The 27,132-nt window shown below is 29.5% G+C and overlaps 1 protein-coding gene across 1 annotated transcript in view; it reads left to right on the top strand.

Annotated features, from left to right (window-relative positions):
* IntS6 (integrator complex subunit 6) overlaps window positions 1-27,132 on the top strand; it is a 77,064-nt gene that overhangs the window by 34,746 nt on the left and 15,186 nt on the right. The window contains exons 8-14 of the mRNA XM_075373350.1: window positions 1,652-1,804; window positions 9,202-9,429; window positions 14,648-14,793; window positions 16,829-16,965; window positions 19,933-20,142; window positions 20,339-20,475; window positions 26,107-26,428. Of these exons, the coding sequence (XP_075229465.1) occupies window positions 1,652-1,804; window positions 9,202-9,429; window positions 14,648-14,793; window positions 16,829-16,965; window positions 19,933-20,142; window positions 20,339-20,475; window positions 26,107-26,428 (1,333 nt within the window). The remainder of the gene's footprint in view (window positions 1-1,651; window positions 1,805-9,201; window positions 9,430-14,647; window positions 14,794-16,828; window positions 16,966-19,932; window positions 20,143-20,338; window positions 20,476-26,106; window positions 26,429-27,132) is intronic.

Genomic DNA, 27,132 nt, shown 5'->3' with positions numbered 1-27,132 from the left:
TTAATCAGCATGTAGCAAAGCTATAAACTGCTTGATTATTTCCTGATATCACAGACTATCAGCTGTGATAGGCTCTGAAAAAAAAGATAGGCCCGACAATTCTTTGACAAGATACTTACACACTTACTTAGTCACACCACACTCCAATTTTTTGCTATTGTAGTGGCTGTTCATAGAACACATATGGGTTCTCAGAAGACTGCATTCTGTAATTTTGACTGTTAACATATCCGCTAAGATGAAACCAAGCTTCATCGCTGAAAAAACCTTGACTAGAACAGATAAGTCATTTTGAATGAAACTTCTAAATTACTGACAATACTGCATTCATTTCTCCTTATCTGGTTCTTGAAGCTGATGACTTAAGTTAATCTGGTACAGATAAACCAATCAAGTTAGAAAGTTTTCAAAGAGACATTTTTGGAAAACAAAGAAATGTTTCACTTTATCATCTGCAGACTGTCATCAGTTAAAACACTTGGATGGCTAGTATGCTATGCACATCCCGAAAACTATTAAATAAATGACATATAGTAGATTTGTTTGGCACATTAGCATCTGGAAAACCATTTAAAAAATCTTCTTGACAGTTTGCATACGATTTCGATTTGCAGTAACTCTCAACAATGAAGACATATTGTTCTTGTATAAAAGACATTGCTGCTCGTACGAAACAAACTGCTTGGTGCCACGTCCACTGTTATTTGGAGGCGTGATCTAGGAGTGCTGCCATACACTATTCTGTCATACAAAAAATTTCCCTAATTAAAATATCTTTTACAATTTTAACTGTCATTCCTACAAAGCAGAAAAATTTGGGTTGCGCGTCTTTACGTTCACGATATTTGATTATACGTCTTTACAATAAGCTGATATTTGATTATAAAGTGTTCAGTATCAGTTAAAATTCGTAAGTATTTACACTAAACACATGAATCCAGATAGTAAACTAAAATTTTTTGATGGCTCCAAAATTATTTCATCAGTAAAAATATTGTGTAAATTAGGATATATTGTTTGGTTATTTTAATTTATTTTTCACCCGTATGATGATGAGATAAGTAAGCAGCATTTGTGAATGTTCTGAATAATTAGTAAGGTAGTAGTAAAGTGTATAATAAATGTGTTTTTGTTATTGATTGCTGTTGGGATTTGAAAATTGTTCACTTTAGTCAGGTGTTCAGTGAATATAAAATACCGTAAAAGGTTGTGAATATAAATACCGTACTAAAGGTTGATGCCATTTTTAAACAGTTACTTATTCTTTCGTATTTTTATTTTTTCTAGTGTTTAGTACTATATAATGTGTATGCGTGTACTAGTAGGATATGTTAACTAGCCAAATTTCAAGCCATAATTAAAGAGAAAAGCAGGTTAGTATCAAGCAGTAGAACCTTTACAGTGCAATATTTTGAATTTAATTTTAATTAAAATCTTATTGAAAAGATTTTTTGAAATTTTTTTTAATAATTTTTTATAATGTTCAATGTTATTTAATAAAAATCATTTTGGAACCCCAAATAAATTATTCTTGCATATGTAAATTCTTTAAACAATATTTATTTCTTATTTAGTGTAATTATAATTGTTAATTATTATTGCTAATTAAAGGTATAGAGTCTTAGTAATGTTTTTCATATAAATGTTTTAGCCACCTCGATCAGCTCATCCTAATGTAAAATTCACTTGTACAAGTCAGGAACCAATGGTGATAGAAAATTTACCATTTGATAAGTATGAGCTAGAACCAAGCCCTTTGACACAGTATATTTTAGCAAGAAAGCAACCGACAGTTTGTTGGCAGGTGAGTTTTATTTCCTTTTGATTCAGTATTATTTATGAAGTTTACAGTACATTATGAAGTTCAATGTAAATATGAAGATTTCATGGTATAAAAATTAATTTTTTAAATTATTAGAAATCTTACATTAAAAAAAAACTGAAATTAATTGAAAAAAGTCACAAATGAGCTAGTTATTAATGTTGGGAAAATGGCAGTAAAAGAAAAGATTAATTGTTTCCGTTAAACAAAATTATTCAAGGATATAAACAGTATCTAAATAAAAGGAAACATTTAAATCTGTTATTTTAGAAGTTAAGTACAGATCATTTGAAGAATCCAGTTTAACTGAACCAGATCATTTTGTTAGCAATTTAAATTACTAGTTACAGTATATGTGTTTTTTAATTAAAACAGAATAGTATGAATTTTATTTTTTTAATATCATTGAATTCTAAGCTGTATTTTAAAGAAAACATTTCAATAAAGTATGTAGTTGTGTACAATATGAAATCAATTTTCAGCTTTTTTCTGCCTTTATCTCAATTGTAGATAGACATTATAAAAAAAGTGGTATCTTTGTCTTCAAACATCACAATGTGATAGTTGAAAGTGATTTTTCCTTAGTAATAAACTTTTGTTTTTTGTAATTACATATTTATCATGTTAGAATCAAATTTATTGGAAAACGGAAAAGAAAATTACATATTTCAAGACTTTATTATTGTGGAAGAGAATTGAATACACAATATAAAGTGTAGATATAGCCTAACACGTTAAAACATGTAAAGTCTGATACAAAATTGACTAATATTTTGATTTAGCAAAGATTTTCATTTAGAAGTGAGTGAATAACAAAAAATGAAGCAGTAACTATGGTCATTCGTACCTGGCACAGATGACTGACTTCAAAAGTTTAATAATCAATATTCAGCCACTAATTGGATGCAAATGCCCAGTGTTATTTACCACTTTGATGCCTTTATCTTAAGAACAATAAAGCATTAACCACCATGACATCAAAAGATTTTCCACTTCAGACAGTAACATTTAAAAAAATTAAATATCATAGTTCAATCAGTTTTATATTAAAATTAGAGTTTAAAAAAATTAGATAATTTTTTTAAATAATATTCATCATTTTTTATTAATTTCATCCAATACTTTAGACATGCGATCTAAAATCAACAACGTGGAAAACTGTCGCCCGATGTAATCCTCTATGACAACACGCATCCTCACACTGCTGCCTTAACCAAGAAGATTCCAGATTTTCGTTGGGAACTTTTTGACCACCCTCCATATTTCCTGACCTTGCACCTAGCGACTGGGTCAATCTTTTCGAAGTGTCCCAAAAAGACATAAGCTGGCTGCTTGACCAATTCAAAAAAAATTGAAACTTATCCACTTGTTTCCTTCATGTTTCAGGACTTTAAAATTATTTTTTTTTTTCAATTTTATGTAAGCAGTTTACCTGTGGCAGCCACTTTTGTTACAGTGGACCCACCTATTTTTGTGATTGTAAGGGTTTACAAAAGAAATCATAACTAAGAAATTATTGGTCCTGAAAGGATGAAACAAAAAGCAATATAATCATATTTTCTCAAGGTAGAAGATTGGTCCAGTGGTTTATTTACCTATCTCTTCTTTCTGTGACAAAATTACCAATAGATTTGAAGATGAGAAATGTTGAAATTTCACTTTTGGTCATTTTTTTTCAAGAGGCGGGATGGCAGTTTATACAGTTTGAAGTTTGAATTATTTTTTATATGTAGGTATGTGTTTGTAGTTTAAATGATAAAATATAGTAATAAATAATAGTAATGGTGATATACTTACCCCTAAATTTTTATGTTGGTAAAACTGCACAATTTTACATGAAGTATATAGAGTTTATCAATTATTATTTGATGTTTTCCTGAAAATTTATGTGTACTGGCGTTTTCAAACTTTATAAATTATTATTCCAAAACTCATTAATTTGTTTTTTATATTCAATCACCACAACTATGCTAAATGTTACTGAAGTATCATAACAATTTATTAATAGTAAATGAAATATATCCTTCGTTAGCTGTGAAGATATTAAAAAGGATTTTTCGCTGTAAAAAGAACAGAAAAACGTTTTTGAAAATTCCTGTGGATCTTACTTTAGAAAAAATGAAAATGCTTCTGCTGCTACAAGACTTAACACTGCACACATTCTCATTTTACAAATTCATTATCTGCTCATAACCAGTGGTCTAGAAGTCATGCCTGCCATCTGATCAAAAATAATTTCACACGTTCTCAATGAAACCGGATTAAAAAAGTGAAGATTTTTACTTCAGATTTAGACTTCAACTCACTTGAAATTTATATCTGTTATACAAAATAACATTAATCTTTTCAATTTTATTGAGGTGGACAATGACTTACTGTATAATATTGCAACAGGATGATCTGCTACAGATGAAGTAGCTGATTTTCTTTTGAGTGCAGAAAAAAAGGCAATGAAATGAGTTGAAGGAAAAATTTATTTCAGAATGTAGTGAATCTGATTTTGGTTTGAAGAGAGTATATCTTGTAACAAAATTCTTAATTTTGTCTCGTGTAACCAGAAGAAAAGAATGATTGTGAATGCATAATTGTAAGTGCAAGAACTGCAGTTTGCAGAGAAAACCTTGAAAAGGTTTAATGTTCTCCTTAACTCTCATTCCACAGTCTTTTTGTAATTTAGATGGTACGATTCATAATACAAAAAAATTTAAATTAATGAAATGTTTAACACATTAACTGTCATGTCAACCCAATTGGATCGGCATAGCTAGGTTGGATAAAATTTGCCACCAACCTGATCAGATCATCAGTACATCATTTGTAATGTTTCATTCTTTGCTGCTAGGTGCTTCCTGCTGAACTGTATCGGCAAACAAATGAACTACTTTGTCAAATGATATTCCAGACTAAGCAAAGAATGTAGTATGTTACTGTAATGTTTGCAGGTAGGCAAAAAACACATTCTAAGAAGGCTAAGTTTAGCCGGTACAGTCAGGTCAGCACAAATGTTTTACTAATTTATTGTTTTGTTTTAATATTGTATATAGCACAAAACTAATTCTAGGAGTATAATAAAATGATTTATGAAATGTTATTATATTTACTAATTAATTACTTAGTTTACATGGCATACCATGTATCAAATATATAAGTAATAAACAAAAATTTTTAAATAAACAATTGTTATTTTTTACATTAAAAAATTGTCTCCAATTTATTAGGAAATAATACAACTGTGTATTCAAAAAACTGCTTATTAATTAGCTTCAAAGAGTATAATTTGATTTTCAGAAAAAATTTTAATATAATATATCAAATGAAAGGTAGTGACAAAAAGAAAAATTTGCTTAAAAAAACTTCAGAAGAATTTACTTTTAGTGACAGTAACATTTACATTCGTTTACTTGTGAATGTTCTTAAAACAGTCTTTGCAAAGATATGGCTTCTGAGGGCATTTTTCACAGAAGGTTGTGACTTTTTTCATGTTCTTAGCTGCTTTACAATCTCTTGTACTTACAGCACTTCGAACAAATCTTTGGGAACAATCTTTGCAGTTCTTCCTTGCTTGCCTTTTATTTTTTCCTTCACCAATGAAGTTTGCTGATTCATCAAGGTATTGGTGGCCAGTTTCTCATACAGGATCCACAACTTCTTAAAAGGCTAGGAGTGTATACACTTATTTTATTCCTGGATGTGGTAATAGAATAAACATGTTTTCTTCTACCATGAGCAGTAGCACCTCCAGCTTCCTCATATACCAGTCAAGCATTCACTACTGCACTACTGTAGGAGGACATTTGGTCAGATAAATCAATTCCCAATTTGGCTTTGTTATACTTATTCACTACTAAAGGTTTTAGTATAGGATTACCGTATCTTGTTTTTTCCCAGCTTTCACAAAATCTGCAGAATGTTTAGTAAACATGAGTTTTACTTCTTTCTTATTGAACCATTTTGTGAACACTACCCCATTAGGGTATTCCAAGCAGTTCATTTCTCCCAGATTTATGGTCTGACCTGAGGAATGGTCTTTTTATGGGGTAGCCATGTGCAATGGCCTTCTTGATCACTATTTTTGTTGTTATTAAAGTGCCAGAACCATAATAGCAACTGAAATCTATTCTTGCTCATTACTCGGGTCGCCACCAAATTTCTGTATAAAATGTTTTTTAACCAATAACACTAATAAACATAATTTTTGTTCCTAACATGTGATACATGATTTTAATCTGTGTTTGATGCTGAAAACGAATATGAACTCAGAATCTTTCTATCACCCACCATTTTTGAAAAATGTTAAAATTTTTATTAAAGGTTTTTTTTTTTAATTTTTCAATGTATAGTTAGCATTTTAAGCTCCTATATTTTATTTTGTTAGTTCATTTTTTATTGTTTAACTTTATTAACATAATTTGTAAATTATAAGTAAGCAATAATAGACAAGGAATTAAATCATATCATAGTCATATATTATAACATCATATCTAATACTGAAGAGTGAGCCTTCATGGACAAGATTAATCATGTCTTTGCAGGTCAAAACATGTAGGTAAAAATATAGCTGTGTTGTTTGTATTTTGCTGTTGTTTTTAGTTTTTCTGTTCTTTGTAAATTAAAATTAAATAATGAGTTACCATTGCCCTTAAAAATTTTCAAATTTTCATCCTCACAATTTTTCATTCTTGCCTTCTCAGATTTGTTCAGCTTCTTGTATCTTTCATGTAAATTTATATGTTTATCATTATTTTCTACTTTATCTATACGCCCACTGTAATTCAAATCTTCATTCACACTTTTATTTTCTGTCATATTTATAATTTCATATATATCTTCTTCATTCACCTCCATATTATCAATAAACTTACCTTTATCATTTCTGGCTGATATTGATGCATCACTAAGAGCAAAATCAGGATTACTGTCAGTATCATCAGCATCGTTGTTGATTTTGCTGCCCAACCCATCATCACTCATACTCTTATACCATTGGTCAGGTTCACTAAACATGGGTAATTTTAAAGACCTTTGTATTTCACTATCATCTAGGTTGTCATCACTTATTAAACAAACACAAACCTCAGTACAGAAAATTAGAAACCAAATAGAGATGATGTGACTGAGTAACACTGGCCACTGTAAAGACTGCTTGATGATAGCTGTGGTGGGAAGCACATGCAAAAGTGTAGGAGAGGTAAAGTAAAGGTGGAAAACAGGTTAAACAATAAGTATAGATGTCAGTCTGATCGGGTCAGCGAGAAATTTTACAGTGCTAATATTGTTGAAAAATATTTTTGCCAACTCAATGGGCCAAAATTATTCCCATCCTTATTTTGAATTTTTTTTATAAATCGTTTTAATTAACCATTACAAACTCACCTAAAGCAAATTCACACCAAACCAATGCTAGAAAGTTGGCAATATAGAGTGTATCGCAAACTCAGGCATAGCAGTTCATGTGTTAAAGGTTGAAAGTAGCCAAGTTTTTATACCCAATATAATAATAGTAGATGGGTTTTATATGTTACATTCTATGAAAGATATTGCTCAAACATTGGAGATATTTTTAAAAAAAATATATTCCAAGCTATCACTAATAATTGTTCATCCAAGATTCACTTAATTTTTTATAGATACTTTCCATCTTCTGTTAAAGATTACAAACGTTCAAAAAGAGGATTGTTCATCCAAGATTCACTTAATTTTTGATGGATACTTTCCATCTTCTGTTAAAGATTGCAAACGTTCAAAAAGAGGAAGCTCTTCATGTGATTGTGACTTCATCATTTTCCAGGAAAACTCAAACAAGGCCAACAGATTTTTCCAATTGTGCAATAGTAAATTTAAAGATTTATTCATTAATTTTATAATAAATCACTTTAGTAACCTACATCTTATTGAATTTATTAAGGATAAAACTATTTTTGTGACTTTTGATAAGTGTTATTCTACAAAGTTGTTAATGGCCAACTCATGCAGTCAATCAACGAAGAGTTTTCTGACCCTAATAGAAGAAGCGGACATGAAAATAATGTTTCATGTTTGTAAAATTGCTCATGATGCTAATATTTTAATAAAATGTTTTGATAAAGATATTTTGGTTATACTAATAGGAAATTTATGTAATATTAAATCTAAATTACATATTTCAAATGCATATGGAGTTTCAGATAAACAAAGCGTAATAAATATTAATGAAATTTATGAATTAATGGGTCTCTGTAAAGCACTTGAGAATTTCATGGATGTGATTATAATCCATTCTTTTATAGAAAGGGAAAGTTGCATCGATTTACATTTCTTCAGGAATCCAAAGAAATGTAAAATACTTTTATAGAGCTCGATAATTTGTCATGGGCTGAAGATAAAGTAATACCAAATCTTGAAAAGTTTGTATGTCAAATGTATGGGCTTACTAGTAAGAACTAAAATGATCTAGCAACCATTAATAAGGCTTGATTTAAATTACTTCTGAAACAATTATGAAATAAAAAATATTGATGAACCGTCTATAAAGAAATATTTTAAAAATTTTGATGCAACAACTCCGAATTCCTTGCTATTCCAAAATTGAACAACACATTTTAAGAGCCGGCTCTGTTTGTAATACCTGGCAAAGATCACACGAGTGTATTCTATCACAATTGATACCAGAAGACCGCAGATGGCTTTTAAATAATATGATAAATATGAATTTTTATGGTTTACTGGCTATCAACTACCTTGTAATATTAGTGAAATTATATTTGTAATGATTATGATGATATTGATTTGAGGCAGAAATGTCAGATAGTGAGTTAAGTATCGATAATGATAATGAGGAAAGTTTGCATGGAAGTGATAACGATAATTTATAACATAATATTGTATAAAATATGTGAGATGTTTTCATCTAATTGCAATTATATTTTGTTAATAAAAAAATTTGTTTGAAAACCACTTTTGTTTCAATGAGATTATAAAAATAAATTGGTTGTTTAAATTTTATTAAAAAGGTAAAATATTTTTTTTGAATTGACTACTATTTGATTAACCGTGAAAGTAAAAAAAATAAAGGCATAATGTTGTTGCTTTTATTGTAATCTGTATTGTACATTATTCATATTTATTTTTTTTACACATCTTTTTTCAACTATTACCTTCAATTTTGGTTTCCACCCTTTGGAAAATGGGCTTAGACATAAACAAAAAGGTATATCTACACTGGCAAACACACCCTAATGATTTTCATTAAGAAATTTCCAAGATGTCATTGAGGTCGTTAAAAAACTGCGCTGCATTCCAGTCACTTTCAGTTGAGATCTTTAAAGGAAAAACTACCGACTTTTTTCTGCCTGGAATTAAATGTTATAGAGCGTTAAGTTATGTATTTATTATTTTTTCAGGTATTTGTTCCAAACAGTTATAAAAATTCTGAGGTCGGCCATCCATTTGGCTATTTGAAAGCAAGTACAAATCTGACATGTGTTAATTTATTTGTAATGCCTTATAATTATCCTGTACTTCTTCCATTACTAGATGAGCTGTTTAAAGTACATAGACAGAAATTTACGAGTGAATGGCGAACACAATTCAACAATTATCTTCGAACTATGCCTGCTTATTATGCAGCGGTGAGTAGTTTTTTCATTTTCATTATCTTTAAAAGAATAAGTAAATAAATCTTTTAAATTTAAAACTCTGAATTAGTTTGGTTGTTATGAAATTTCATTAGGTTTGTGAAATTTGAACTGAGATAACAAAACTGTATTTTTTTCTAAAAATATAATTAGCAATTGTAGTGGTTGTGAAGTGGAGTGTAAGTGCAACAAGTCTAGTATTCCAGTCTTTACAGAAAGATGGAAATAAGTATAGAAACTTTACATCTGCTTTTTCTGCTTGGTTGTATCACTTATGTTATTGTACCTGTTAGTAATGTAATAACTCATTCATATATTTTATTTTCTACCTGAAGGAATACCTGCTTTTATAATATAAAAACTATCTGTTAAAGAAAATATTAAGCCTTTCAAGTAAAGGAATGATAAAATAATTGCTGATTTATAGTTTTTGAGGCTAATTACAAATTAAAGTATTGTTTTAAATTTATTTTAGTTAACATTTTTAAAAAATTGGAATAATTTTTTAAATCTTGACTGAGCTAGTGAAATAATCTTGGGCTTCATCATACTGCACTCATCAGTAGTCTGAAAATTTCAATCACATTAATTTGTTTTTTTTCCAGGTAGTTAGCATTTTTTGTAGCAAATAGTAATTGGTTTTTACCATACTAGGTATAAATGGCTGATTTTGACCTTTATGGTTGTTAAGTATTGTTTATGTCTGCAAACAAGGTTCAGAAGACAGTTCAGAAGATCTGTTCTTTTTTCCTTGGCATTAAACAGTGAGAATATTTCAGCATTTATTGATTTTGATATTTTAATCACTTGACCTTAGCTGATTAAATTTCATGCGGCCTCATATTCTTTGTATAGAAACAGTATCTAAGCTTTAGTCTTGTATTATTTTCTGTATTTTTAGAATTTGTAAAAAAACTTAATGTTTTTGAAACAGAGAGTATTTTTCTTAAATACAAATAAGAATTTTTTCATGTTTTTTTTTTCTGTAACTTACCTATAAAAGACACTTCTTGTTTTTTAAGATAAGTTAAAATTACAGAAAATTTTATAGTAGTGTTTATTTGATACTTTTTTCATTTATTCAGACTTAAATGAAATGTAAAATTAATTTTTAATTATTTTTCCTAAAAAAAAAAAAATTTCAACACTATACTGTATACTTGTTTACTTATATACAGCATACACGCTGTACTTTATGCTTAGTACTGTAGGGGTATTCCATTTTAATTCAACAAATGATCAGTGCATTACTAATTTTGATTTTGATGATATTTGGTATATAACAACCCACCTTATAGTGATCAAATTATATTTTTTTATATTTTTAAAAATGTTTTCTTGAGTGTAAAATATTTTCCAACTTACCAAAAGGTAAAAGCAGCCATTTTTGTCACTTTTTCCATTATCTGTTGCATTTATATTTTACATCAGACAGAGGTCAAAAAGGGCTTTTTGGAAAGAGTAAAGGTGGAACTTCATCTTAGTTTACTCAAAATTCATTTTGTTACATAACCAAATCTTGTAATATTTACTGAAGTTATGTTTACAAATTGTTGATTTTCAAGTTTTGGGCCCAAAATAAATAATGAAGGGCTTAGGTAACAGACCTGTTTTTTACCTTTTAATTCTTAGGTACTAGTAGTAATTATAAAAAAAAATTGGACTGTTACAGTGTCCATTAAAAAAATGGCCACCAAATCATAAGATTTTGAAAATGTTTCATTTTTGAGGCCCAAAAACCACATGTGAGGACAGGTGGCAAAAATCTGAAATTTTTACAGCAGAAAGTACATTTTATGTACTTTAAAACCATATAAAATTTATTTTGTTACTCAAAGGGTTTGATGAGTAATGAAGCCAACAAATCAACAAAAATTTCAGATTAGAAAAATTACAGCTAAACTCATTAGAATGAATAAATTTATAATTAATAAATGGTCAATTACAAAATGACAAACAATTCAACTACGTTAACAAGTTGCTCAATTCACTTTTACCTTATTTTACTCCCGCTAATGGAAGTTATGAATAAAGCTTGCACTTTTTGTTAATAAACTTTTAACTAACATAACATAGTGCTCTGCCCTTTTTTTATTGAGTAGAAATAATAAGTCCTCATTCCTCTTTGGTGTAATATTGTGTCCTCTTCCAGAAGATAGAAAAAGCTCTGAAGGCATGAGAATCTTTAAAATATTTTCCAGTTGAACCCATGTTTGATTGTCACATGTTCTTCTATATCACATACCATCACTGAAAGGAGAATTTTATAATCAAATTTCATTTTTAGAGCAAATAACATGAGTTTCACATTTTAGTGCATGACACACATGCACACACAAACAGTGAGTACTTGACCTACCAGCCAGAACACAAAATTTAGGTCTTAAATCGGCAAATTTTGAAAAACCAATTTTTAAATAATTTTTTCTTTGAAGGCTGTGTACAATTCTTTTAAGTTGCAAAAGATAAGCCTTTTTTTAATATTAATTTTCTTTTCATCAGCTTGTGTTACAGAGACACAATCCTTCTTGCATCATTCTGGTAAAAATCTTGGGCACAGGGTTAATAACATTTTCATCAATTACGCGACTGGGTTTCTTTTTGCCGATTTGTGGCAAATTTCCACTTGTTTTAACTAATTATTTGGATTGACGGACTAAATACTAACACTAAACTCATTTTGAATTTTTTGAATGCTCCAGCTGCTTGGTAATAAATTTAAAATATTAATTTTTTTTCTTGGGTTGATGTAACTGTTTTCATTTTATCCTTTAATTTAATGATTAATTCCTCATATTCCCTACCTAAATCAGCATAATTTTCTGGTACTAAACTGGTTTCTTCTATAGGTATATTTAAATCAAAGTAATCCTTTAATTTACTGGTATCTGACTCAGCTTTTTTTTTAACTTTATTTTTTAAAATTGGTTCCTTTGCATTGCTCGATAATTTTTGAACCTTAATGGAGAAAATGCCAAGTGCTGAACAAGCTTTATTCACACATTGATGCTCAAATATATCTTGACATTCCAGTTTGATTTCTGTATCATCTTGTGGTTTTTGTATTTTGTTTAAGCACTTTGTATACAGTGCTCTGGCTGGAATTAATTTTAAATTTGGATTGCTTGTTGAAAGTGTTAGAAGATATTTCTTGGAAGAGATTTTTTGAGTGCTTTTGTGTGGCAGCTAAATGGGTTAGAGCAATTGCACCTCACTTCATCTTAACCCAGTTTCTCTACAGCTAAAGTAAAAGTTACTCTAATTAATAAAATTAAAAGTAAAAGATATCACATAAAAGATAAGTTCTCTGCTAATAAGATTACTTTATAAACAAGTGTACATCTAACCACAGTATTAACCCTAGCAACAATGCAACATATCACATTGAAATCAAAACAGTAACTGAGCCTTCTACAATGTTTACATTCAGAATTATACAAACATTCATCATGTCCTTGCATGTCTGTTCACTTTCGTGTTTAAACGTGAGTTGTATGTATGAGTCATACTTTAAGTAAAAAACTATGTAGAACATAAGCTACCTTATTATATACATATAAAAATATTTTGTATAGTAGACCTACATTATTATCTGAAAAAATACATGCTGTGAATTGTTTGGATACATTGTTCACGGTTAGAAGGAACAGTGTTTTTAGCGGTTTTGATGGCTTCATTACTCTTCAACCCCTTTGAGTAACAAAATAAATTTTATATGGTTTTAAAGTACATGAAAAGTACTTGCTGCTGTAAACATTTCAGATTTTTGCTACCTGTCCTCACATGTGGTTTTTGGGCCTCAAAAATGAAACATTTTCAAAATCTTATGATTTGGTGGCCATTTTTTTTTTTTTTTTAATGAAGGACACTCAGTAACAGTTCAATTTATTTTTTTTATAAGTACTACTATCTAAGAGTTAAAAGATAAAAACAGGCCTGTACCCTAAGCCCTTCATTATCTATTTTGGGCCTAAAATTTGAAAAAAATAAATAATTTATAAGCGTAACTTCAGTAAACATTACAAAATTTGGTTATCTAACAAAATGAGTTTTGAGTAAACTAAGATGAAGTTCCATCTTTACTCTTCCAAAAAAGCCCTTTTGACCTCTGTCTGATGTAAATGCTACAGCTCATTGAAAACGTGATGAAAATGGCTGTTTTTACCTGCTGGCAAGTTAGAAAATACTCTATTACTCAAGAAAACATTTTTTTCAAATATAAAAAAATATTTTTTGGCCAGTAGGTGAGTAGTTATCACATAACAAATATCATCAAAATCAAAAATAGTGATGGAATAAAATCATGGAACATTTTTTGAATTAAAATGGAAGCCCCAGTACGAAATTCTGAAAGACTGTTCCTTCATTAACATTTTCCTCACCCTTTACTCACTTGAATTGTACAATTATAAAAAAAATAAAAGACATGGAAGGCTAAAGATTAACTTCTAATCTATTAGAAAATAAATACTTCAAAAGTAGGACTGAAGGCAAGAGGGTTACAAGACTTTTTGATAATTCATTCATAAGGTTAACTTTGTCCCTGAAAGTAGAATATGTTTTTAAAAAAATGTTCAAATGTAAAAAATCTATTAAAACTTTGGTAATTATATAGGAAAAGGAATCTTGTTCCCCTTTGGCTAAATGTAAAAGTACAGTTTGCAATATTTCTGTTAATTGAAAGAGAGCTAGATGGCATAAAGTGAGAGTACTTTTTGAAAAAGAATTGTTCAAATTTTTAATTTTGTTATGGTTTTTTTATGATTGAAGGAGTAAAGAGGCTTTTAAAACTATTCACCACCAGAAAGTACATCTTGAAAGACACCATATTTTTCTGAAAACAGCTTCTCACAGTAATGTTAAACCAGCTAAATTTTTGCTTACAATTGTATTCTTATATGGATTGTTATAAAAAAAAGTTTATTATTTCCACTAGTGCATTAAAAATAAGTAGTAAGAAAAGATATGTTTTTCATGTATATTGTGAAATGGTTATTGCAACCATACTCCACGTGAAATTCAGACTATAGTATTTTTCTAGTTGCTTACCAATAAGAAGGAAAATTTTTTCTTGTCTTTTGAAGTTATTTTCATGTCAGCTATCCTTTCTCATCCAGTTTTACCTGTTTTGACTTTATTTGCTTTTATTTTGAGTTTGTCTTTTCTTTTTTTTTTTACCTTGATTACTAACAAAATTTTAATTTTTTTACAGCCATTAAGACGAGCATTAAGTCGAATGGGTGCTGTAAACAATCTTGCTCAAACTCTTATCCCTGAAAATATGGATAATTCGATTAGTTATAGTGTCCTTAATTATTTAAAAAGACAAAAAAATCAAGCAAAAGTGGAATATGATAGGTGAGCAATATGTTTTCTACAATAGTCAATGATTTTATTTATATTTGATTACTGCATGTGATTTTATTGTTTGTTTTTTTTATACATTTTTGTCTTTTCATTGAAGTATTATTTAGATTTATAAAAAAAATTTAGATATAAATTAATTTCTTTAGAGTAAAACAGTTGAGTAGATGACAACATGTCAAATGCACATAACTATTTTATTTAGCATTCCTTTAAGATTTTACAGAAATCATTGAATGATTTACATAACAATGTTTTTCACTAAAATTTCTTGAAAAATAAAATTATTTCTTTTTATAAGTAGTACCATTGTAGTATTTAACAAGAATTATTAATAGGTAGTATTACATCCAGTCCCTGATATCAGGTTCTAACAAGAGCGAATTGTAACTTATCTCAAATGAGCCCATTCTTGATTGCTTGCTAGATTACCAGGTGTTGGTGGACCCGTTAAAGAAGTTTATAAAACGTTTGGCTGTCAGTACATAGAAACTGAAAATGACAGTCAAGTGCAGTAAATTCTTGCTTTGAAGAAAATTGCTGATTACTCCATGCTTGTTCAACCACACAGTACCTTGGTTGTTATTTATTGGGATCTGCTTAATTACACAGAAGAAAAAATGAAGAATTATCAAATCAAGGTGTGACTGAATGCTGGAGGTGGCCAAGAGAAGAAATAATGAGGTTCTTGCTAATGCTTCTTATGCGCTGACATTCAATAAACCTTCCTTGCCTTAGTAGGTATGTATGTGGTGGCATACATTGTTTGGACATGTGAGCTTTCATACTGCAGCCTATGCTTTGTTTCACATTTGAGTGCTTTGGACACACTAATTCAGGTGGGAAAGACAGCAAATCTCCATATGTGGTGAGGCAAGTCATGAGGAAGAACCAAGAAAAATTGTTAGCAACCGAACACCTTGACCTATGTCGACTTATGCAAAAGCAACTGCTACCCCTTCTCTGTCAAAAGTTATCATAGAACAGCTACTTTCTACCCTTGCAGCTATGATTGTTAGAATCATAGATAGTAGGATGAAATCTATCCCAAAAGAACCAGTAAGACCCATCAAAATGCAGCCATCAGTGGATGTTGTACAGAAGAATGTTAAGGAGACATTTGTAAAGCCCTAAAACACTCCTTCAACCAGTCATAAGATGAAGGAAGGTCAAGAATGCAGAAGAAGTCTGAGCCTGTGATGATAGAGAAAGCCCTGGATAGACAGACTGTTAAACAGAAAGCTACGTAGCCTCTGAAAGCACAAAGGACTCCAAAAGAGTGGGCGAGCATTTCAGCAGCTCCAAAAATTTCAGTTCGGAGTGCATCTGGTCTAGAGTTGGATGTAGTATCCTGCTCCACTTGACCAGTCATCCAATACTGATCAATACATAAGGCATCCTTTCTACCACCATCGGTAGTAACAGAGATGGATGAAGATTCTATCTCCAAGGCCTCAGACACTACCTTCAGAAGTGAAGGCCATCAGGATGGAGAAAGAAGTAAAAAAATATGGTCTAAGGGAAAACTAGGCTATAGATGTATGTAATAAGTTTAATGTAAAGACGACTAATTTTTATATTTTTTGTAATTTTTTAATTACTAATAAATTTATTTTTAAGGATATGTTTTAAGTAATTGTGGGTCCTTTGCACCTGTTTTAATTCTATTTCTTTAGGAATGGATTATGTGTTTTTAAGTGGCAAGGATTCTATACACACCTTTGTCATTTTGTGTTTGTTTGGGGTTTTAATTATCTATTATAAGTTTGTTTACAGGTTTATCTGTTAGACAATATTGACTTGGTTGCTAGTTTTTATCAGGGTGAAAAAGTTTTTTTCTTTTTTGTTTGTGACGAGGGCTATTGACCATAGCAGTTAATGCCCAATATCCCAACAGAAAAAAGAAAAAAAAACTTTTTCTAATTAGTCTTAAGTGATTTTTTTGTGTAGTATATACTACTTATTACTATTCTTTATGTATGATAGTATAACATTAATGTTTATTGTTGTAAACATTTATTGATTGCAGGTTGTGTAGTGAAGTTGGGAGTAAACAACAGAATGCTAACAACAAAAATAGTTCTAGCAGTAATTCCAATGAGGGTATAAGAGTGGTTAATAGAAACCCTTTGAAGAAGGAATTAATATCACACCCATCATTGCAAGGTTAGATATCTTATAGTCTTTATTCTCTTTTCTTAAACTTTGTGAAGTAATTATTACTGTTTGAAGCATTTCTTTTATTTTATGTTACATTAGAAGATTCTATAAGAAAAATAAAACAAATACAACACCATATCATATACTGATGTGATCTCTGGGTTCCTTGTAACCAGTCAACTTTATTGATCAGATATGTTCATAGTGACTTATATCAAGATATGCAGTTTTAATTTTTTTTTAGCACTGGCAATCTATCAAACCATTACCCCTACTAATAATCTAATTCTTCTGCCTTTGTAATTATATTATTTAAAAACTAATTTTAAATTTACCTGATGAGCATTAAATTTTTTGTCTTATTAATCAAAAGAAAAGTTTAAGGATAAATCATTTTTCATTTCTTTAACAAAGCTGACCTATGTATGTGGTAATAGATACAGAGATGCAAGACTATACATTCTAAGCTTTCAAAGAGAATTTTTTACCCCTAATACTGTTATCATTTAATTACTAATTTTTAAAATTCCAATTCTAGATTCAAGTTAATATTCTTGCTGTTTGGTATTTCTGAATAAACTTTTTAGTATAGACAGCAATATTTTAAATATTTTATCCACTCATCAAAAACTGTGTTTTAAGTTTGTTCGTGGAGGAAGCTTTAGAGTATTTTATTGATATGTGCATACAATTGGTTTACCTTTTTTTATAATTATTACGAACTTGCCTCTCTCATACTTAGAATAAAAATACATATTGTGATTGAACATGCTTCATTTTTGTTATTTTACTTACCAGAATCAGTAGTTGCAAGAAAAATAATGTTTCTTTCAGTAGAGGAATGCAATTTTCTTGTTGAACATGTTTTCCGTGAAGTTGACAAGATTTAGTGAAGCACAAGTATTCTGAGAACTTTTCAAATAATCTTGTTCCTCATTGCAATGCAGTTCAAATTCTTATTGAAAAATTTTAGGTAACAGGATCTGTTGAAGACACTGATCAAAGTGGAAAACCACCTAAAAAAACAAACAAAGGCTGTTTGATATTTCAGATGCTATGGCCGAAAGTCCATCAAAGTCAGCAAGATATCAGACTTGTTATCAAACATAATGCTGTATGAAAAAACTAAAACTTTTCTCCTACAAGGTAATGTGTGTTCAAGAACTGAAACCTACAGATAATGCCAAAAGACTTAAATGTTTTATTACCAAAATTCTGTTGGTGTCCTCGACATTAAATTTTTTACAGATGAAGCATAGTTTTATCTGGGAGGGAATATTAATTCACAAAATACACAGCTGCGGTCGGCTACTAACTCCCATGAATTACACGAACAATCTACAGAAAGCAAAAACTGGAATCTGAGTAGAACATGCATTCTGGGATTAATCTTTTTTAAAATCTAGTTAATAGTGATCATTATTGTGCTGTTTTAAGAAAGTTCATTAGTCAGTTAACGGAAGTGGAAATCAATCATGGTTGGTTCCAGCAAGGTGGCACCACAGTGCAGCTAACAGGTTGATAACTTTTACTACATGTCTTTGGTAAAAGAATTATTTTGAGGGGGTTTGTGGCCTGCACAATTGCTTGATCTGATTCCTCCAGATTACTTTGTACGGTGGAGGGCAGTGAAACAAGCAGTTTATCACAACAGACCACACACTATTGATAAAGTAAAAATCGCAGTAACAGCATATATATGAGATTCTGGTACATCAGCTGGTTAAAGTATTTGAAAACAAATTGAAATGTGTATTGTTGTATTGATATAAGAAGAAGTCATTTTCAACACCTTTTATAAATTATTCCAGTTGTTGTAATATCAGTTTCTATAAAATAATGAAATAAAGTGCAATGTAATAATTAAGAAAGTTTTGTCATTACATTTTCATAAATCCAGTGCACAGAAAATTTTCAAACACTATGAAGGCAACATGAGATGACCAGTTTTGTTCAGTATATAATTGCAAACATTCATAAATATAGTTATTTGCAACTGTTGAAATTTATTACTCTGTTTTAATTGTAATATATATCCTGGAATTTAACTTTAATATTCTAAAAATTCACTTTTCTGGTACTAAGATAATATTTTATTTATAAATCATAATTTTAAAATATTAATTTCACTCTCAGACCTTTTTAAATAATTTTACCTAATTGCATATATGTTTAAGAAAGAAGAAAAAGCAATTAATGGTTTCAGATGTTTTAAGAGAAAAATATCTCGCATCCATTATGTAAACTTTTTTTTTTATGAAAAAGTTTGACAAGAAAAATTTAACTTTAAATTCTGTGAAAAACAGTTAAGTTAAACAAATGAGTCACTTGTGATGTAGAGGACAATCACTACACTTGCATTTTGAGATACACCTGTGTAAAGCATTGTAGTTAATCTTAATGCAGAAACTAACTAGTGTTTAATTAGAAAACACACCAAAGTAGTAATGAACTTAGAGCACCAAAGTACAAAAATACAGTGTTACTTGCTGACAAGATAAAATGTGATATAAAAAAAAAAGATAAAGTTTCTCTTCCCAACAATTTAACCTCTTCATATTAGTAGGATGTGTGTGTGTCACTTATTTTTTGAAAAGAATTCATTTTTGTAAATATCATTTATACCTTTGAATCTCTTAATTTATTAGGTAATGAAAACTTTTATCCATTATAACATTTAAAAACTTTTTTGTACTTGAGAATTTTTTACCTTACACACAGCAAGTATATTAATAAAAATTAGGTTTATTTTTTTTAATCAGTAACTGACTACCATTTTTTAGGCTCTATCTAATGTGGATGTTGTTTTCTGAGTACTATGGGTTTTTTTTTTAAGAAATCATCTTCCTTCTTATTTTCCTTTTCCACACTGAATTGCTAGTAGTACTAATATATGATTATGTTATACTTGAATTTTAGAATTAATTATTGGCATTTCAACCTAATTAAACATTTTCTTTATTTTATGAGTAGATAAGTTTACATCATTACGAGATCAGATAAATGATTTCGGAGGGTTTATTGTTGGCATTGTGCGTAACAGACACCACCAATATCGAGCTGGTGGTCACAGTTATCGGAATCCTTTTGATATTCCTCGTCGTAATCTCCTCGATCAGGTTGTTCGGATGCGAGCAAATTTCTTACAGCCATCTTTATCTCACACCAAACTGCTGGATGATGGTGAGTAAATTTACTTGTGTTTTTGATTGTAATAAGAACTTAATTGTTTTTTTTATCTACCTCTTACATAAATTATTTGCTGTTGTTAACAGGTTCTTAAGCTTAAAGAAATATCATTATTATGATATTTATGTTGGTTGTTTATTTATATGATTGTTATGAAACAGTTATTAATTTTGTTATTCCCTTGTTGCAGATTATTTACATAGTATGCCTGTTAGTCAAATGGGTAATTACCAAGAATATCTGAAAAGAATGCAACCTTCTTTAAGAGAAGTAGAGTCCACTCCTGTTAGACAACATATGTTTGGAAATCCATTCAAAATAGATAAGGTGAACAAATGTTTTATCAGATTGTACAATATATATATATAGTTGTAATTTTTAAATATAAATCCAAAATATATATATATATATATATATATATATATATATATATATATAGTTAGTTGTAATTTTTAAATATAAATCCAAAATTCTATTACTCTTACATATAGCTTTTTAAAGTACTAAAATATGCTCAACTAATAAAAGGAAAATGAGTGGCTATTGATTGCATGTATAGCAATCTCCAAACATTGTTATAATGTATATTATATTGCAGCAATTTACTGTATTGTAAGTATTCAAAGCATTTTCAGTTAAATCAGGAAATTGTTCTTTATTGTTCATACAAAATACAATTTTATTGTTTAAATCATTAATTATTCTTGAGTGTTAGACTTTATTTATAGTATCAAAATACTGTATCAAAATATCCAAAGTATCAAAAGTAAATATCAAAGTATCAAAATGAACTGTATCTAAAAAAAAGGGCAGATTTTTTTTAGTGCTAACTTTCAGTTTAGTTTTTGCAAAAAAGAAACTTCCTTAAATCAATTATTTCAGTAAGAAATCTCTATCATAATCATATGATCTTATATCGAATGAAATTAAGTTATCACAAAACCAATTTTTTTTTTTTTTTTTTTTTTAAATACAAAACCCTCAAAAGTTACAGAAAATACATAAATTCAAATCAGTTGATTAAAAATGAGAAACATTGGGATTTTGCAAGAAAGCTGTAAAAATAACTTATCTTCCTTTCATTTAAATTTTAATCTGTTTTATTGCAAAAATTTATGATATTACCTTAAAAAATTAAAACCACACTTTTTGTTTATAATTTGAGAAATGCTGCATATGTAATTGCAAGAAAATTGAAGTGTGTAAACGCTAGTTTAATGATAGCAGCAATTTAAAGATGCTTACAGTTTCTTCTCACAATAGTTTGCTGCAACAACTGTAGCAGTTGCAGGTATGATGTTCACCATATTTTTTTACCGTCCTTCAATTGGTTTATTATTCTATTCTAGTTCTTTAGTTATTTTAAAATATACTGCATCACCTGCTTCTTGAACTCTTATTTCTTACTTTCTTCTTGTCATGAATTACTTTCTTACTTTCTTACTTTACTGAATTAATCATATACACCTTAAGTTATGACCTACCAAACTAGCTCTTCTTTCACAAGAATTTGCAAAAATGTTTATGATTATTTGCTTCAAGATCTCTATTATTTCAGTCTTATTGATCACTAGTTATTACTGTTTTACCCGTAACAGTATATTTTGAAAACAAAAGTATTGTCCTTACTAGCTTTTACATTTTACTGCCATAAAGTTTCACCCTTGACAAAAATATTTTTTAAGAAATTAGATTAAAACAAAACTTTTTTTCTATATTTAAAATATATACTCATTGCTGCTTTCTTTTCAGTTTTTTTACCTGTTTTACAATTATTAATTTTAATATTCAAATAAAATCTTCCCTGACACTGAGTAGATATTAAACATTACTTCTTGAAAAATTAGAAAAGATTGAACTCAGTTTCTACTAAAAGAAAACATAAACCACATTTGTTAGCATTCTTCCTCCTTGATTATTAAAGTGTTTAAGTGTTCTATGAATTTTTGTGTTCACAGAACACTGTAATTTAAAAAAGTTTATCGTTAGAATTATAATATTTACCAAATTCTTCTGTTATAAAGTTATATTTGTCATTTTCTTTTTATTTTACCATGTACTCATTACTGCATTAAAGAATGAAATGGTCCACTGGTATTGCCTTAAGAAGAGATTGCATTTTACTTGAATGCTTAAATAATAGTATTTTATGTCTTAATATTGCAAAGTATGAATTGTTACAACTGGTGGGACATCATTAATTAAAAACTGTTTTGATACTTTTAACCAATTATTATGTCAGTAAAGATTACCTCAGACATCATCCTCTTTTGATTGTGATGATGCATAATAGTATTCTAGTTTGTCCCTAAACACATCTTAGGATTATCTGACATATGCAGCTAGAAAATATAATTAATTTAAGAAAAATGTAGAGCCTTCATAATTCCTCCATCCTTCTCAAAGGGATGAGATCTGTTGGACAAATACCTGGATGTTAGAAAATATGCTCAAAAGAAAAGAACTAACAATGCACATTCAAATTTTTTTTATAAAGGATATCCCATAAAACCATCATTTAAGTTACAGACACTTCAGTTTTAACACAAAGTGCACTTACATGGTTAACACATTGAAGCCGAAGCCTGAAACTCCCAGGCCATAGAATTTAATTCTATATAAAAGCTTAGCTTTAATTCTATTTTCATGCTTAGGGTTTTGTAAATCGTTCACTGAATAGTTTAGTTCAAGTCACTCTTTTATCTCCACGCTCTGGCGAGAATTTTTGAAATTATAGAAGAAAAACAAACTTTTTGCACATTGAGGTTGTAAGTGTTGTTTACGGACAAGTTTCGTTCGTCAGGTGTGTACTTTTCAGTTTACTGCAGTAAGTTTTTCTTTATGTTGTTGTTATTTATTTAGAATTGGTTTTATTGTGTTTTTTGGTAAGGTTACAAGTTTGATAATTCTTGTTTTGTAATAACAAAGATGCTATCATCAAGCTGATATCCTAAATAATGAATATCTTGATAACCCCATGCCATCAGTCATGTGAGAAATTTTAGGCCATTTAAAAGAAAGTTGTCAACAAACAAAGCGATACAGATTTAGGGTGGTCATTTATTGACAATCTGCCATCATTGCCAGTGTTCAATGAGCATAGTGGAATTACACTATGCTCATTGAAACTCATTGATGAAACTTCCACCCCTCAATGATGTTTTCACTTTTTTCTGGAATCATTCATCGCAGTAATAAAATCAGAAACAAACAGATATTCAAAACTTATTGCTGATAGGCTACAAAAAAAAAATCAATTGAAGAAAAATAGCAAATGGGGAAAATGGATTACAGTGAAACTACATGAACTTTATTTTTTTTTCTATTATACTTCATACGTGCATTGTAAAGAAATCAAAACTCAAAGATTATTGGGCTAAGAAAAAATTTGTGCACTCTTCATATGGTGTTTCATGTATGTCAAGGGATCGCTTTCTTTCTGTTCTCTCCAACTTTCACCTCAACAACAATAATCTGTATATTCCTTACAGTAAAGCTGGACATGATACTAAAGCTATTCTTAGATCAATTGCTTTTCACCTTACTTGCTTTTTACCCAGACAAGTATGGGATAAAGCTGTACATTGTGTGCGACTCTTCAACCAGATATGCTTTTCAGCTTGAATTTTATATTGGCAAAAGGAATGATAATTCAGTTATATCACTATTCACTATTCCTGAGACTTTTCTCAGTATCTTGATTAGGGTCATACTATATTCATGGACAGGTTTTACACTTGACCGGCTTTATTTGATTTTTTATGGCAGAGAAAAACAAAAACTGTTTTTCGAATTGCAAAGTGTTATGTAAACAAAATGTAGTATCAAAAAAATTGAAAAAACCTGTATCTGTTTTCATAAGAAGTGAACATCCTCTGTCTAAAATAGAAAGAGATGTAACATTGTCATCAGTCCACAAAATGATTCCAACAGATGTTGAAGTTCGTTAAAGAAGGGTATGATTGCAAAATCCAAACCTGATGTCATCGTTAACCATAATAAAAATAAAACCAGTTTTGATAGAAATTACCAAGTGATTGCCTATTACCCTTTCAAGAGGAAACAAACTCTTCTTTCATTTTTTTATGATGACTGTTTCAAATTCATTTCTCCTTTATCGTGAATCCCGACCTCCAAACTTGAGAAAAAAGTACATTTAGAAAAGTTACTTGGAGTAGAATTGGGCAATAAAGGTGGATCTCTTGCTCGAAAAATAATTCCTGTATCTGTTGCTTCAAACAGACTCACTGGACGTCACTTTCCAGACAGGATTCCTCCCACAGAAAAAAAAGCTTGGCCAACACAGGTTGGCCAAGTAAAGCATCTACTGGGAAAGCAGGATGACAAGAAATTGGTTGGTGGTGCCTGAATATGATGCAGCACTGTGTCTTCTGGACTGTTTCAAACTATACCATACCAAAGCCAAGTACATACAGACTGATTTCATTTGATTTTTGTACATGTTTATTGTTATAATTAAGTGAATAGTTAGGTTTTTTAATTTGTAATAATTTAGAGGTAGGGTAATAACTTTATTTTAGTTTTCAATTTTGTAAAATTAGTGAAAAAGCATGCAGTTCAGTGAAAACACAGCCACAATTTTTTATTTTTTCACTTTTTAAAATCATTTTCAATAGATTGCAACACAAATGGTGAGTAGTCTAATCTTTTTCATTTATACACTAAAATAAACTGCATGATTTGCTCTTTAAAATGGTACATAATGTACTTACATACAATTCATATTTATTTTTTAAAAAATAACTTAAAAACCCCCAGACCACCAGGTCTGGAATAGCTAGGCTTCAATGTGTTAATTGTGAAACACAAAATCAGACAAATATCCCCTTTAACAGTGCTGGCACACTCTTCCTTTTTTGATAAAGTTTATTGATCTTTTACAAAATTGTGGCTTAATTTCACCAATAATGTTTCAAATCCCATAAAGCTTAGGAATTGTTTGTGGTTTGTTAAATTAATACAAAAACAGATCTCTAAAGGAAGAAGTCACACATGGTGTCAGATCACAAGACTTTCGGAGACAGTTCTGAACTCCTTTGCATAAGGGATAGGCAGAAAATTTTTCTCACTATATGTCAATCGTTTCATGTGCTGTTTGATAAGTAGCACTTATCTCCTGAATCCATGTCTTTCCATACCATCCAAATGAGGCTAAATTCAATTACATTACAGTAAGTGAAATAATTTTTTTTGAAAAGTTGTCTTCCTCTTCTTGGCTTTCAAACATCCAATTGACGAATTCTTGACACTTTGAACAGTGAATCATGAAGGCATTCAGACCCCAACCCTTTTGGGAATTTGCTGCATGGTCATCTCAGAATAGACAATTATTTTGAGCATTGACAAAATGATTTCCCAGATTTACATCAACACCTCTCTTATGACTCAGAATGTCAGTTATTTTCAAGTAACCAATTTGACAAAGACAACCAGGTGATTTAATATTCACAATCAAATATTAAATGATTCTTCCAATTTCTGAATTAATCTCTGAAATGTTGACAAATAATTTAGGTAGATTTTGTTCAATGAAAATTCCACATCGTTTGCAAATATTTCTGCATAACATTCTCTGTACTTGTAAAGCATGTACGGCATAAAGTAATGTTGGTCTTTAGTTTAATGCTCTGTGATAATTGTTCAAAATAAAGATGACATTAGGAAGGTGCAGACCCAACAACCTAACAACCGATAATGGTGGACGTGTCAAATCTTGTATTCTATATGTTACACATATACTATCCTACTTATATTTATTTATATTTCTATATTAAAAATATAATTATAATTTATGTAATAAAATTAACTAAATTTTTTTAAAAATTGAGTGAAAAACTTTTGATCTATCTAATTATTAAGGAATATATATTTAATAAAATAAAAATTGTGTATTTATTTTTAGTGTTTCTCTAGTTTTAATCTATTTTGTTTTTGCAGCGAATGATGGTTGATGAAGCAGATATAGATCTTGTAGGTGGTAATTCTCCTCATCGGTCTGGTACAAAGCGTAGTACAGGGGATCCATTAGGCTCTCCTAGACCACCAAATAAAAGAAAACCTGGACCAATACCACGTGATGTACTTGTGAGGCGGCCAAGTCCTTCGCCTCCACCATCACCTGTTCCATTGCCTTCTTCACCACCTCCACCACTCTCACCACCACCATTATTATCTCCACCACCTCCACCTCCATCATCACAAATTCAACAGCCACCATCAACACCACCACCTCTGTCTCCTGCCATCAATGGTGAAATAGGTGAGTTTAATCTCCATGGTTTGTTATTTATAATTTTTAATTTTAAAATATCAGGTTTTTCTATAAGTACTCTATCTTTTGTTTTTAACCATTTGTCTTACTGTTTTATTTTAGATGTGCTGCAATTTATAATATATTTTTCTATAAGGTGTTTTAAGTAAAATTACTGAGGTGTTTTTTAATCTGAATCATTAGTTGGGTTCTTTATTACAATTTATTTTATTTAATATATTTTGCTATGATGAAATCTTTTCATTTTTTGTTTTTTTTTTTTTTATTTTAATTTTAAATAGTGTTATTTATTGTAATTAAAATGTATTTTTATTTAATATATGTTCTTGGTTCATCACTGATACTTCAATTTACAATTTTCTTCATCATCCAATCTTGGTTTTCTTAGGTTTAGTTGTACCAGGTTTTTTTTCATTATAGATTAATATAAAATATACTGTCAACTTCCATAAAATTAAATTTAAATTAAAATTCATAAATTATTTTTAAAAAAGTAGCAAGGTAAACTAAGTGAAAAAAAATTGCAGTTGATAGGTTACTCAACTGTTTGTAAATTTCAATCTCTGCTTAATGACCTGTATTTCTATTTATTTACAAAATCTATCATTACACACTATTGGAAAGTCAATGTGAACTTTTTTATAGATTAGTTTTTACTACAGATAATTATTATTTGTGACTAGAAAAAATGT

The sequence above is a fragment of the Lycorma delicatula genome, chromosome 1 (assembly GCF_047948215.1).
Source record: "Lycorma delicatula isolate Av1 chromosome 1, ASM4794821v1, whole genome shotgun sequence".
Classification (NCBI taxonomy): Eukaryota; Metazoa; Arthropoda; class Insecta; order Hemiptera; family Fulgoridae; genus Lycorma; species Lycorma delicatula.
The sequence above is the reverse complement of the archived record's forward strand: the minus strand, read 5'-3'. Positions and strand labels throughout refer to the sequence as shown.